This window comes from Vespula pensylvanica, chromosome 5 (assembly GCF_014466175.1).
Source record: "Vespula pensylvanica isolate Volc-1 chromosome 5, ASM1446617v1, whole genome shotgun sequence".
NCBI lineage: Eukaryota > Metazoa > Arthropoda > Insecta > Hymenoptera > Vespidae > Vespula > Vespula pensylvanica.
In genome coordinates this window covers 9,139,773-9,154,772 of record NC_057689.1, presented here as the reverse complement: position 1 = coordinate 9,154,772, position 15,000 = coordinate 9,139,773, and the positions used below count along the sequence as shown (strand labels likewise).

General features: G+C 38.3%; 2 protein-coding genes across 5 annotated transcripts in view; both read right to left on the bottom strand.

The window, feature by feature from the left end:
* LOC122629524 (voltage-gated potassium channel subunit beta-2) overlaps positions 1 to 3,031 on the bottom strand; it is an 18,244-nt gene extending 15,213 nt beyond the window's left edge. Inside the window, exon 1 of one of the 2 annotated variants that reach the window (XM_043813042.1) lies at positions 2,834 to 3,031. The gene's annotated coding sequence lies outside the window, so the exon portion shown is untranslated. Of the gene's footprint in view, positions 1 to 716; positions 797 to 2,833 lie in introns of those variants that run through there. The other variant, XM_043813043.1, reaches the window with a different exon arrangement.
* Positions 3,032 to 5,478: 2,447 nt separating this feature from the next.
* On the bottom strand, positions 5,479 to 14,973 carry LOC122629523 (sodium/potassium/calcium exchanger 3). 3 transcript variants are annotated; one of them, XM_043813038.1, is made up of 8 exons: positions 14,838 to 14,973; positions 8,147 to 8,320; positions 7,840 to 8,027; positions 7,398 to 7,635; positions 7,125 to 7,256; positions 6,842 to 7,057; positions 6,543 to 6,644; positions 5,479 to 6,036 (listed from the first exon to the last, which is right to left on the bottom strand). In XM_043813038.1, exons 1-8 carry the CDS (start codon positions 14,860 to 14,862, stop codon positions 5,693 to 5,695), a joined length of 1,419 nt encoding a protein of 472 aa, XP_043668973.1. In that variant the 5' UTR covers positions 14,863 to 14,973; the 3' UTR covers positions 5,479 to 5,692. The 3 variants fall into 3 exon arrangements, with proteins under 3 accessions (XP_043668973.1, XP_043668972.1, XP_043668974.1); XM_043813037.1 differs by lacking the exon at positions 14,838 to 14,973 and adding an exon at positions 13,684 to 14,436; XM_043813039.1 differs by lacking the exon at positions 14,838 to 14,973 and adding an exon at positions 9,802 to 10,241.
* Positions 14,974 to 15,000: the final 27 nt, after the last annotated feature.

The window sequence follows — 15,000 nt, the reverse complement described above, 5'->3', positions numbered from 1 at the left end:
TCGTGATGAAAAAAAAAAAATAACAGAAAGATTCGTAGAAACGGGGGTTCCGAGCAACGGCGGCGAGTGTCGTGCTCCCTGCGTGGTAGGCAACACTGCACACACTCCGCTCGTTTCGACTCGCCTCGAGTAGAAGCGCCATGAACACCCTCCTCCCTTCCGGCCCTTCCCCGCCATTTCCACCGTCAACCATTCCTACTGCCAACCCCCACCTCAGCCCCGAGTTCTCATACTCTTGCTCGCCGCCGCTGTCGCTGTCGCTGCTGTTGCTGCTGCTGCTACCATTCGTCTTGATGGGGTGGGGTGAAATGAGAGAGGGGATTGACAGATGGGGGAGTGTAGAGGAGACTGGAGGGGAAAGAGGGCTGTTTCTCGCACGGGATCTGTGTGGGCGCTCGACTTTCCCGAGACGATCGGGAAGGGTTGTGCGCGCGTCGTCGGCCTGAGTCGATTCTTTGAGTTCTACACTTTTCTCTCTTTCTCTCTCTTTTTCTCACACATACATTCTCTCTCTCTCTCTCTCTCTCTCTCTCTCTCTCTCTCTCTCTCTCTCTTCTCCCTCTATCTCTCTCTCTCTTTTTTTCGCAAAACTTTCTTCTTTTTAGGGACACCTTTTACATAACTACCGCTACTAGTATTATTATTACACTACTATTACTACTGCTATTACTGTTATAAGTACTGTTAGTGATACTACTACTATTATTACTACTTACCCCTTTTTCGGTTCCAAGTAGGTAAATTCATATGCACGCGCTTTTTAAAAAGAACGTCTAACTTCTAATCTCAACTATATGAAAGAAAGAGCACTATGTGTATATGTGTATATATATATGTATGTATGTATATATATGCATATGTATATATAAATATATATATTTATTTATATATATATGCATATATATATATGTATAAATATACTATATATATACATATATATATGTATGTATACACATATATATACACATAGTGCTCTTATATTGATAGAACACAATGTCGAGACGAAAAAGACGGATTTTCTCCGAAATAAATAAATAATTTTCTTTTAATTGAAAAAAAAGTGTCCGTTGATATATAAAGAAAAAAAAGTCTGCTTGAAGAGCAGATGTAAGCAAGCACGTGATTGCGAACGCGCGTGGTCTCACGATTAGAGGGAACGGAAGGAAGATTCTACGAGCGAAGGAACTACCGATACTACACACGTTCGTCTATGCGCATGGTGAAAAAGGGGAGGTAGAAGAGGATGTGCTTGGAAATGATAGAGGTGGAGGAGAGAGGTGTAGAAAACGCACACCTATATGTACGAGGCGCTACGTTCGCTAAATTTGTCTCTTCTTCCGGTCTCTCTCTCCTCTCTCTTTCTCTCTCTTTCTCTCTCTCTCTCTCTCTCTCTCTCCTCTCTTTCTCTTTCTCTCTCTCTCTCCCTCTCTATCTATCTATCTATCTACCTACCTACCTACCTACCTACCTATCTATCTATCTATCTATCTATCTATTTATCTATCTATCTATCTATCTATCTATCTATCTATCAATCTATCTATCTCTTTCACTCTTTAGAGTTAGATATGATGCGATGGCCGTTACGTATGCTCGTTCGCGTTTTCATCAGCGCACACGTGAATCCTGTTCAAAGAGAAGAAGAGAGGAGGTTGTTTGGTAAAGATGATAGCGATGGCGGTGATGATGGTGCTGGCTAGTGGTAATGATGATGGTGACGGTGGAACTGGTAGTAGAAGTGGTAGTGGAAGTAGTGGTGACGGTGGTGGTATTGTTACTGTTACTGCTGCTACTGCTACTGTTACGGTGGTGTGGTGGTGGTGGTTGGTAGTGGTGCTGAAGTTTAAGGGTGGGGGAGGTTTGGCGAAGCAACCGTTTCATCGGCAACGCCGCATTGCAGATCTGCCGCGCTGACGCGCAACCGACCCTAACCTAACCTTTCGCGCGCGCCTTCATTCGTCCGAGTCGACCTACCGACCTACCGTACACGTTTTCTACCTCCAAACCACCCTCTTATATTTTCCTCTCTCTCTTTCTCTTTCTTTCTCTCTTGGAAACTCTTTCGATCGATGAAAACGTTCGATATTTCTTCCATTGGAAATTAGGGCTCTATGCTATCGTTCGATACTTTAGTTTTTCTTTTTCTGTTTTTGTTTTGCTTCGTCTTTTTCTTATTGAACGCTTGTATCCGGTTGACACTCTTCCTCTGAAATAAGCTTTTCCAATAATCGTCAATTTTATCGACTTAACTTTCCCTCTCTCTCTCTCTCTCTCTCTCTCTTTCTCTCTCTTTCTCTTTCACCCTTTCTTTCTTTTCCTCTCTTTTTCTCTAATCGTTACACTCTCTAACGCGCTTAATCGCAACAGTTTATCACGAAACGAACGATTCACCGAAGATCGCAAATTACCGGAACCTTTCGTGTTCTCTCTCTTTCTCTCTCTTTCTCTTTCTTTTCCAGCCTTTTACAGCATGTAAAGTTTCAAGCAGCCTTCTACCACTTTTATTTACTCCTAGTACTGCCTGAAAGGTTTCCGTGTAGTATGATTTCGAAGCGATTATCTACGTCGACGTCGTGACCGATGAATCGATTAGCGCTACTTGCACGAATAGCGTGTTACCGTCTAGTAAACGTGAAAAGCGTCTTCTTTATCTCTTTATATATATTTCATTATTCCAAGTTTTTACAAATGATATATGTATGCATGTATGTGTATGTATGTATATATGTATGTATGTATGGATGGATGTATGGATATATGTGTGTGCGTGTGTGTGTATATATATATATATATATATATATATATATATATAGGTATATACAAAACGTCTTACCCTCTCACTCGTACGTTATATCCTAAGAGATTTCTTTCCACGTATATATATAACAGGTAACTCCAGGATTCTCGAGAAGGTAGTTATTCATTCACACCCATGGTTTCTCGAACAACGTGGAGACTCTCTTTAGTGCGATGCGTTGCGGATTAATCCTATATGATCCGTCTTCGCTATAACGAAACTCGCGACTTTTCTTTCTTTTCTTTTCTTCTTCTTCTTTTTTTGAAACAAAAATCAGGAGCAAGAGAGACACAAAGAAAAAGAAAGGGAGAGAGAGAAAGAAAAGTGTATGAAGGAAGAAATCAAAAAGAAGAATTAAAAGGGGAGCTAAGAAAATAAGAAAGTAATAAGTAAGATTGAAGTTTCGAAAGAGACAAAAGAAATGAATAGAAGGATAGACAAATAGAAAAAGAGATGAACGGATAGATTGGAAGATAGATAAAGAAGGAGAAAGAGAGAGAGAGAGAAAGAGAAGAAAATAGAGCAAAACAGCTTGGTTCGCTGCTAAAATTTCACTGGCCGCTCGCGGACGACTTTCTCTCCCCCGTTTGTTCCGTTCGTTCGTTTGTCCGTCCGTTCGTTCGTCCGTCCGTTCGTTCGTTCGTTCGTTCGTTCGTTCGTTAGACGTCGTCTCCTCTCTCTCTCTTGCGGAGAAGAGCGGGAAGTACGTGCAACGAAGCGAGCACGTCATTGAATTCGTGCCAAGGGTAATATGGATTCTGCGGCATGCGATCTCAAAAGCTTTTCGGGGAGAAATAGGAAAGTGTGAGGGAGACAGACAGAGAGAGAGAGAGAGAGAGAGAGAGAGAGAGAGAAGATATTCCTTCGCTCAATCTTTCTTCTTCATAGTGTCCTCAATTGTCAGTGGCGTGCGGCCTTGTTGAAGCCCGCAAATGGGCGCTTCTTCGGCTAGACGTGAGGAATGACCAGAGAATGAGAAAAAGGAGGAAGGAGGGTAACTTTGATGGGGAGAATATGCAAAATTTTCGCACAACTCTCTCTCGGTTCTGTTTTTTTCATTTTTTTTCCTTTCTTTCTTTTTTCCTTTTTTGTATTTTTTTTTTAATTTTTAATAACTTATTACAGTACTTTATATCGATTATTAATTACACTCTTAAGTTGTGATTTATCTAGGTAGGTACAATTGCGGTCGCAAATATCGATACAATGTTTCTTTTTTTGATTTTGTTTTTTGTTTTTCGTTTTAATAACAATAATAATAATAATAATAATAATAATAATAATAATAATAATAATAAAAATAATAATAATAATAATAATAATAATAATCTATTTCTTTTTTCTCTTTTTTTCTTTTAATCTTTTCTTTTTTCTTTTTTTTATGTAATGCGTTCTTTATTTTTCTTGATTCTTCTTACTTAGGGTTAAAATCGAGGTGTAAGTGTTCATTCATTTTTATTCAGTGATTCGGTTTTCCTCGTTTTTAATATGCTGTTCTTCGAAAATGTAACGACCACGGTCCACGAAGAGAAATGACGAAGAGAGAAAGAGACAGAGATTATATTATTTCTTCTCTTAGGTGTTTTTGTTACTTTTGTTTAACCTTCCTAAGTATAGAATGTGTGTATGTGTATATGTGTGTGTATATATATGTATATATGTATGTATGTATGTATATCAACAAAACGACGTGTATAGGAAGCGGCAGTCTTTTCCACACTCTCGTTCCTGTCGAACGTGCAAGTAGTAAATTGGTCCTCTTTCGACGCTCTTCTTTCAATCTTTTTTTCTTCTTTCTTTTTTTCCTTTTTTTGTTGTATAAAAATGAAAAGGCTGTTTTTTTGTTGACCGTGGAAGGATTTTGATGGATGCAATTTTTTTAGGAATGATAACTTTGGAATGAAGAAGTAAAACTGTTAGGAAATAAAACGAAGTGAAGAGAGGTTTCGATAAATTACTTACGATTAGTTTCGTTAACTCTTAATACTCTTACTTTCTAACTTCGGTCGGAATTAGCTCTTCGCCCTCGAGCGACGGCGCTTCAAGGATCGTCTATAACTGTTTTGCGTATTTAGCGTCATTATTACTCTCGCATACAAAAAGGACGTATTGTCGAAGCGCCGTGAAAATAACGAGAAAAAGAGGGATTAGAGAAAGCTAAAATGATATATATATATATATCATTTGAAAGAGAGAAAAAGAAATAGAGAAAGAGAAAATGAGATTACAAATGCGTAAATATGCGACGATTGTGCAAAATAAAAATAAAGAACAATACAAGATAATGTAAAGTGGTGATATTGGTTGGTGATCATAATGGTGGTAGTGAAGGTGATGGTGGTGGTAATGATTGTGATGGTGGTTCGTTCCTCTAAGGGATTAATTTAAAACTCGTTAATCTATTTTCGACAAAGGGATAGATAAACGGTAAACAGATAAAAAGATAGAGAGATAAGAATGGCGCCGTGATATCGTATACAACAAATCGTTTTATGATCACGACGATATTAGGGGAAGGAAAAGAAAAAAGTATATATATATATATATATATATATATATATATATATACATATACACACATATATACATATACATATATACATATACATATATAAACATATATATACATATATATGTACATGTATATATGTAGTAGTAGAGTTGTGTGTGTGTGTGTGTGTGTGTGTGTGTGTGTGTGTGTGTGTGTGTGTGTGTGTGTGCACAGTGAGACCATGTAACAACACTATATAGAAAATAAGCACTCCCTCCAACGATTATTATCATATCGCACACGGATATCACGTATCGGCGATAGACAGAACCCGCGGTACTTTTAACGTGCAATCGTGTATTCGGAGCATCGTAGATCTCCGTTCATCCTCCGATCATCGCCAATCATTTGACCGTCCTCTGACATGTTGGCAGATTAACCATGAAGAATACGTTGAGTTCTATCAAAGAGGCCAGGATTAGGAAGACCGCGTACATACACAAACAGGCGCGGCCTACTTTTCTATCGAGTTGAAACTTATTTGAAGCGAAGGCGATGTAGAGTAACATTAGCGTCGATAGTAGAGATATGGCGCTGTACTCGAGACCACCGGAATTTATGCTGATATAATGTCTGCCAGGTTGTGTGGGCGAGAACGAGGATTTTATCAACCATGGTAGACCCAAACATAGGAGTATGTCGAACGTGTTAGAACCGATCGAATTACTGATACCCATCGAGCCGTGTCCTGAAACAAAGAGTGAACTAATAATAACATTGTTAACTGGTGAGTCTATCAAAGGAAAAAAAATATGGATCAAACAAGTGAACCTATTCTTCTTCTTTCATAGATTTCTTTAGGAAAATTCATAGATCACTTTCTCTGGAAAAAAGTGTAGATTTTATAAGTGGCAGCTTACCAAGTTGGATCTGATTGTATTTTCGAGATTAAATCGAAAGAAACCTTTCAAATATTCCCTCTCTCCCCTATACCCCATTTCCAATTTTTAAGTTTTGGAACATTCTTTTACCGATATCTTTTGTTTTCTTTTTTCTTTTACAAAGATCTAGAATTATATTTTTAGTTTTGATCTTTATGCTATATTCTTTAATGTATATATCTTTATAAATATAGATTTTTTCTTTGGATATCTATTACATTTACGATTAACGAAGCATTAAAAAAAGAAAAGAAAAAAATGGGTCATCATTTCCCAAATATCCTACAATTTTTTTTTTTCTTTTTTTACGTACCTTGCTTTGCGACGATCACGCTCGAAACAGCTTCCGGTACGCTGGTACCAGCCGCGAGAAATGTGATACCCATTACCGAATCTGGTATCTTCAATGTATCTCCTGAAAATAGTGTCGTTAAAATTGTGAGATTCAAGCTATCTTGTTGTCAACTATCTCTCTCTCTCTCTCTCTCTCTCTCCCTATCCCTCTCTCTCTCTCCTTCCCTTTCCTTCTCCTCTCTCCTTCTTTCCCTCTCTTTTTTTCTCTCTATCTCTCTCTTTCTGTCTCTCATAATCAATTTGAAAATTATTACTCACCGATTATTGTGATCATCCAGGCAACGACATAACTCAATGAACCAATCCAAATGATACACATAAGAAACGTAACTGGGAACCAATTTTTAAATCGTGGCTTTTCACAATCCGGTATTGTGCACATGAAAATCAAATGAATCGGCCAGGTCATAATCCAAGCTGTCTTTCTGATCCATCCACCTCGTGCAGGCCAAACTAACAACTCGTACTCATAATCTAAAAAATAAATATAGATCAAAGGATATATCACCGAGATATTTTTAAATTTTTACTTTCAACTTACTCGGTTCGGGATTTTCCTCCTGTGCTTTGGTCCCGCCATTTTGCAAAGGTACGTCTATCGTTGCTATTTGTTCAACTCGATCGCCAGACGATTGCAGCTTATCGGGTCTGGGTAAATGAATCTCATCGGCATCTATGATACAACATTAGAATAATCAAATGAATTTAAACGATAAGCGGATTTGAAAACTAATATATATATATATATATATATATATATATATGTACATATATATACATATATATATATATATACACATATATAACATCGTACCGGTTGCGATGTGGCAGTCGGTCGACGAGAATTGATCGTTGTTAGTGCGAAATCTCGTACACCGTTGAAATGACTTATCCCAATACATGACAGCGATGTAAACTATATAAAGTAGGACCAGGGTGAGAGCCTCGTACCACTCGACGCGTTCGTCGTGTATGATGCATATTAAAATGGCGACGGTTACACCGTAGGCTAGGCAGTCCCTGCTAACGGGCCACCAATCTAATGGGACAACCTGTATGAAGTACGATGTCCCCCCCCAAGAAAAAAAAGAAGAAAGAAAAAGAAAAAAAAAGAAAGAAAGATAAAAAAGAGAAGGACAGGAAAAGAGAGAGAGAGAGAGAGAGAGAGAGAGAGAGAGAGAGAGAGAGAAAAAGAAGAAGAAACGTATTAAGCCTCGAATTGGAACGAATATATTTGATTAAGAATTCGTCTTTACCATTCCTGCGCCGATCCCACAGCAGGCAGGAACAGCAAGAATATTGAAAACCGCCGATCCGACGATGGTTCCAACTCCAATGTCACCTTCGGTAATGAAAGTACCGATCGCGTTTACGAATAATTCCGGTGCGGACGTTGCCGCAGCCATGAACGTTGCACCAGCTACGTCCTTTGACATCGATAGTGCTAAAATACATAGAAAAAGAAAAAAAAAAAGAGAAGAGAGAGAGCAAACTCGTGTTAAGAAGGATTAATAAATTTTATCGCCTTAGATTTTTTTGTTGGATCGAACGGTCTATACCTACCGTGACATATTTTTTCTACCGCAGGTACAAAGAATTTATCGCATACGACTGCTAATGCGATAAATAGATAAAGGGACACTATTACGTGCACAACGACGGCACCGCCTTGCCTCTGTGCCTCGTCAAACAGATCATGTGGAAAATCTTCTATCGCAGGTGGTGTGCAATTTATACCTGCAACAGAACGTCACGTGTTCTCTCTTGGTATTATACAAATGAGCCGTGATAACCTGTCTATTCTCTCTTTTCTCTATAGATTGACGAGTTTATCGTGTAAAATTATAGTATGGTTATCATAAAGAAAGAAAAGGGGATAGAAAGAGATAGAGAGCGAGAGAGAGAGAGAGAGAGAGGGAGGGAAGGAGGGAAGGAGGGAGGGAGGGAGGGAGAAGAAAAATGGGATGGGGGAGCGAAGGGAAAAAAAGAGATATTATTATTTTTCTTTGACACATTCATTTTGCTTCTCATTTCAAATACGCGATCTCACGTAAGTATATATTTTTTCTTTTTACCTTAATAATACATAAACATAGTAAAATAATGAATATATACATATGAAACGTAAAAATTTTAGTAAAAAGAATAGATATATATTATATATATATAGATATATAGATTATATATATTATATATATATATATATATAGAATATACATATAATTCTAGTAAAAGGAATACATACATACATATACACACACACACATACATCGTTAGTTCAATTTCAAGGAAATCTGAGATAAACGTTTTGGGTAGTGAAATATTTTGCGTGACTTTGTTGATATACATACATACATACATACATACATGCATATATTCGTGCACGTACAACTGGAAAGATGGGCCCAACGATGATCGCGAACGCGATAATGGTTCTCTCGAATACGTCACGACATGCAAAACACAATACACATGCAAGTATTTATTTCAAGTTCGGTTCTGCATTCGATTAGAGATATATATGTATCGGATATACCTATATCCCAGTTAGGTAATTCAACGATCGTTGCGCTGCTCGAAAATCTAGGAAAACATTTTCGCGAGGACGATCAATTCGCAAGCGAAGGTAGGTAGGTAGATAGGTAAATAGATAGTGCGAGTTGGGTCGTCGGACAGGAGGCGAGCAGCAGCACGAGCCGTTTAAATCGTATTGTAGCCGATTTGTAATTATTATCGTCGGCGGTACTGTAACGGAAAACGAACGGATGTTCCACACCCTCCATACTTGCTACTCCATAAAATACACGTTGTACTTACGTAACGCGCGCGAAAACGCGTCCAATCTCGTACATGAAACAGGAGTTTTTTTTTCATCTTTTTCTTTTCTTTTTCTTTCTTTTTTTTTCTTTTTCGAAAATATTTCAAAATCGATATATGTAGGTATAGATAATAGAAGTAATTTAGAATATGTATCGATCGTAATCCATCCGTTCGAGATTGTCTCTCAATATGAAAGTTCACATTAAGATGCGGTTAATTCGATTGATTTAAAAGCGAGCGAGAGAGAGAGAGAGAGAACGTGAAAAAGAAAGAGAGATCTTGTTTGTGTCGTTCTAGACCATTACGAATCACATCAAATGGACGCAAAAGCATTTTACGTGGACGAGTAAGGTTCGATGATGTACAAACACGTTAGCACACCGTGATGTTGTACTTACGAGCCATCAAGTTGTACATCGTATAGCGTTAAGACGGTGATACGCCAAGTAGGAAACGTCTCGTTAAGGTCAGTCATTAGTTCAATTTTACGAAAGCTGCGTGTCGTGGAATTATTTGGCAAACAACTTCACGTGAGAATGTCACTTTGGAGAGCTCGGGGTGGTGAAGATGGGGGCAGGGGGTGGAAGGATGGACATTATTGTAACCATTCGTGTAATAGATTGTATGTACGAGTATAGTAGGAATATTTCGCAAAGGAAAAGTTTGCGTAACGATTTCGTACAAGTTTCGAAATTACAAGCTTTATCGCGTTATGATAATTTTTTTAACGTATAAATAACGATAGGAAAAAGATCGTAAGAATCAATTCGTGTGCGCGCGCGCTTATGCGTATGATTCTTTTTTAATGAAATTACAAAAACAATTGATCGTGATTCCTTTTTTTCCTTCTCTTTGTTCGTTTCTTTCTTTCTTTTTCTTATTTTTATCTTTTTTCGTAACGATTATTATGAAAAAATAACTGTGAGTACAAGAGGTATCACGGACACGTGTATACAGGAGTTCGTTCGCATGTGCGCGCCTGCGTCCGCACGCTCACGTACGCGTTCGCGCGCTACACCGTAAGCGCAAATGGGACACAAAAATGTCGGAGCATGTTCTCGGGCTATTTTAATTTGCAGGGGTCAATTGGCCGGTCGATCGGTCGGCCGCGGCTGGTCAGTTGGGTTGGTTGGTTGGTTAGTTTGTTTGTTTGATTCTTACAAATGGATCAAGATCGAAGAAGAGAGAAAAGAGAGAGAGAGAGAGAGAGAGAGAGAGAGAGAAGGGAGATCTATCGAAAATGACGAATCGCGTCCGGCTCTTATCGATTTTCGATTTGACCTATGAGAACCTTACACATGTGTAATTCGATACGAAGGATTTCTCTTGGGGTTTACGCTCTCGAAGGATATCCTTCGAAGATTTATTTTCTTTCCCAACACGTCGATCAGCTCGATCGCTCTCCTAAAATTGACTGGGTTGATTTTTCTTTTTTCTCTATCTCTCTCCCTTTCTTTTCCTCTCGATCTTGCGTTCCCTCAAAACGAGGGTTCTAATCTCCGGGAAAACTTTTTGACGGATATTAGAAGACAACTAGAAATAGAAAAGAATGGAATCTTTATTAAGTATTCTGGATTAATAGGACCTTATGATCGTTCAACTGATTGTGAAGAGCAATTAATTTTGAAACGTAAGATTAACGAGATAGAAAAAAAAAGAAGATGTAGAAAACACAGAATCACAAAAAATGTTTTTCGAATAGCCATCTCATTCCCCTGCTTACCCTTCTAAATACCTACGCCAAATGATCGTAAAGTTTATCTGGAAAGAAAAAGAAAACGGAGTCTTTCAAATTTTTTCTTTTTTTTTTGGAACATGTGCGCGTGTATGTACGAAATGGGGGATGATGGTGAGGTGGAGAAAAGGGAGGGGGCAGAGACAGAAAATCTCGTCTTTCTTTTCCGGCTTTACTCCCCTGCCGTCGTCGTAAGCCTACTGGTGTTGTAGATGTGGGTGTATTGGTGACTCGTACCGGTTATACAGCTATGTGGTTGATGTGACTTCCTACCGATTAAGCAACCTAAAGAAGTTAAATTGCTCTCATTCAACTGGCCAGAGTAGATGCCATTCATGCCTAATGTACGTCGTATAAACTAGATATAACGCGGCTGGACAACTCGGCCGGTCTCGAGGGTCGATCGCTGACCGAAGACCGTCGTTGCCCGGGATCATTTCTTTTCTCTCTCTATCTCAAATAAAAAGAACGGAGAAGAAGAAGAAGAAGAAGAAAAAGGAGAAGAAGGAGGTGTAGGAGGAAGAAGAATAGAGAGAAATAACGATATGTACAATAGAACGATAGTTTGAACGAGGGTCAGGCTAGAGCGAGAAAAACTTTTGCTCCGTACGAGTCTAATTGATTTTTATCGAGCTTAGGTAATTATTAAGAGTGCTTAATTCGCGCTTAAGGCCTCACGTACGTGAGGGCCCCTTTCGAACGATCGCCGGGTTAATACGCTAATGACACCACCTCCGCCAATCCTCGTCTTTTCTTTTTATCGATGCCGCCGGCATCGTTATGATATTATATTCGAACCGTGGTACCACCGAGAGTTCTCAACTAACACTACTGTATTCGTGTAGAGTCACTCTGTTTTCGTCGTTCTCTTTCATCGTCGTGTCGTCGTCGTCGTCACCACACTACCACCGTCACTATTCTTTTAATATCGTTCAACGTCGTCTCGGTATCCTCGTCTTTCTTTCTCTTTTTCTCTTTCTCTTACCGATCGTCGATGTCTCCCATCTCTTTACTTCTTTTCTCTCTTTATCTTTATCTTTCTCCCCCTTATTTTGTTTTTCTTTCCTTTTTCTTTTATCTTTTCTTTCTTGTTTTTTTTTTTCTTTTTTTTTAACGTAAACACGAAAACACGTAAATACGTAAACGAGCGAGTTTTAACTTTCAAATATTATGATATTACTATCAGATAGATTCTGTTATAAGGAGAATTAAAATTGGTTAATAAATGAGAATACATAAATGGAAATCGACCTATTCGCGATCTTTGTTGTTTTAGAGATAGAAAAAATAAACCCTAGAGGTCGTAAAATTTGATATACTTAATACCTCGTTAAGTTATATCATCGAGAAATGGATTTGCGTTACAGCTTCAAGTTACACTTTTGCGCTTTTCTCAACCGGAGAATCTCGAGATTCTTGTCTCGTTTGTAAAAGCTTCTCTCTGTCTATTTCTATTTCTATCTCTCTCCCTCTGTCTCTCTCTCTCTCTCTCCCTCCCTCTCTCTCTCTCTCTCTCTCTCTCTCTCTCTCTCTCTCTCTCTCTCTGTTTAATGAGATAATGTATAAGTATTAGGAAGGAAAAGTTTCGAAGTTAGATAAGATATAGATTAAGATTTCGAATGTGGTTTGGTACGATAGATTGAATTCTATTTGAAAATAGATAGGAGTCAAAATAAGAGAAAATAAGATCAAGATGAAAATGAAGATGAAGAGGACGACTACGACGACGACGATGACGATGATGTAAATCGGGAGTGTAGTAACTTAAAAGCGGCGAATTGTCGTGAAAGCAAAGCGGTTAGGATGGAATAAAAGTATCCCTCAAAGGGAATGCTGTTTCTCTTTCTCTTTTAATTATTTTATATTCTTTTAATTCGTCTTTTCCCTTTTTTTCACGATTTGCGAGAAAATAAGATTTCTTTTCACTTTGAAAGAATTTTTGTTTCCTTTTTTTTTGTTTTGCCGAAGAATATCGATTCATCATTTGAATGGAGTTTTCATCGATACCTAGTATCCCCCATCTCGACGACAAAATTTCATTTTTTTAAAGAAAGAAAACTGTCTCATATAAATCCCGACGTATATAAGAACAGGGAAATCATTCCGTATAAAAATTTGCTGTACAAAACTGAAATCGAGAAAAAATCGATATATCTCATTAATACGAAGAAATTAGAACGATTTCGTTCCTCGAAATCATTAAAATAATTTTGATTGATGCGAATCGTAGTCGAGATCGTAAAACAGATCCGATTTTCATTGGGATAAAAAAGATTTCAAACAAACTTTCGAAAGATCGCGATATGTCTAGGTTTTTTTATGGTAATCGTTTTCCTTTATTAATTATTCAATGTGCATAAACAATTCGAAAAATAAACAATACAAATTAAAACATATGATAAATTAGATGACAAATTAAAGACGTATCTTGAGAAAGAAAAAAAAAGAGAGACTGAGAGAAAGTGCGTGTGCGTGTGTTATGTGTGTGATGTATGTACGTACGTGTAATAACGATCGAACGAGGACGAATAATAATTGATCTTACCGTTCGACCAAGAATGAATTATCCTTGCAAAAGTCGACATGATTCCCGACAAAGCATATTCTTCTATCGTTAACACGATCTTACAAATATTCGAAAAATTTCTAATATATGAAAATAAAAAACCAGAACGGGGAGGAAAAAGGAATTAACAAAAGCAACTCCTTCATCATTAGTTGTTCTTTTCACTGTGGAAAGATTTCTCCGGAGATCAAGTTCAGAACGTTATCGACTTTCGTTAGATCATTGTCTCAGCTTCACGATCTCGACGATGACAATTATGACGACGATCTCGTCTCGTAATGTTCTTTTTACGTGAAAAAACTAAACTATCTTTCGTCGTCGCTGTTGCGCACTATCGGATTTAAGGATGGAACGGACTGGTCACGAACAATTTAAACGATATTAAATAAAGTGAATTTCTGCCATTGTCGCCGTCGTCGTCGTCGTCGTCGTCGTCGTCGTCGTCGTCGTCGTGGTCGTCCTTGTCGTCGTCCTTGTCGTCGTTGTCCTCGTCGTCGACGTCGTTGTCCAATCGTACTCTTTCTATTTTTTTCTATATATCTGTTACTATCATCTCTACTATCTGGTTCACATCTCCGGACCAAACCGAGAAACGTCACAAACGGAAACGTCTGGATTACAACGCGCTATCTCATATTACACGATGTTTTGCATTAGCGTGCTGTGATTCGAACATCGACTTCTTTCTCTCTTTCTCTTGTCGTCTATTCATTTGCACACTTTATTCCATCTCTCTCTCTCTCTCTCTTTTGCCCTTTCTCATCTTCTCATTATACTATCTCTCTCCCTCTCTCTTTTTCTTTACCCCTTTTCTTCCTCTCATTCTACTATCTCTCTCTCCCTCTCTCTCTCTCTTTCTCTCTCTTTACCCCTTTCTCTTCTTCTCACTCTCTCTCTCTCTCTCTCTCTCTCTCTCTCTCTCTCTCTCTCACTCTCTCATTCTCTCTTCCTCAAAAGAAGAGAACGAGAGTTTATTCACCGTTCAACTCCCTTTTCTTTTTCCTCTTTCTCTTTTTCTTTTTTTTCATTTTTCATTTTAAAATGTCCACCCAATGGATCAGTTATGGAAGATTTATTACGTGAAACAGCGGTAAATGCGGACTCGAATTCTTGAAAATAATATTCGCACCAACCTCCTCCTAGGTCAGACGTGTCCATGTTGTCAATCCCGTTGTCACACACATACTACATTAACAACTACTCCGAAGTCCGACATCGTTTGTTAGAATTGCCCCTCCTTTTACTCTTCTCTTCTCTTCTCTTCTCTTCTCTTCTCTTCTCCTCTCCTCTCCTCTC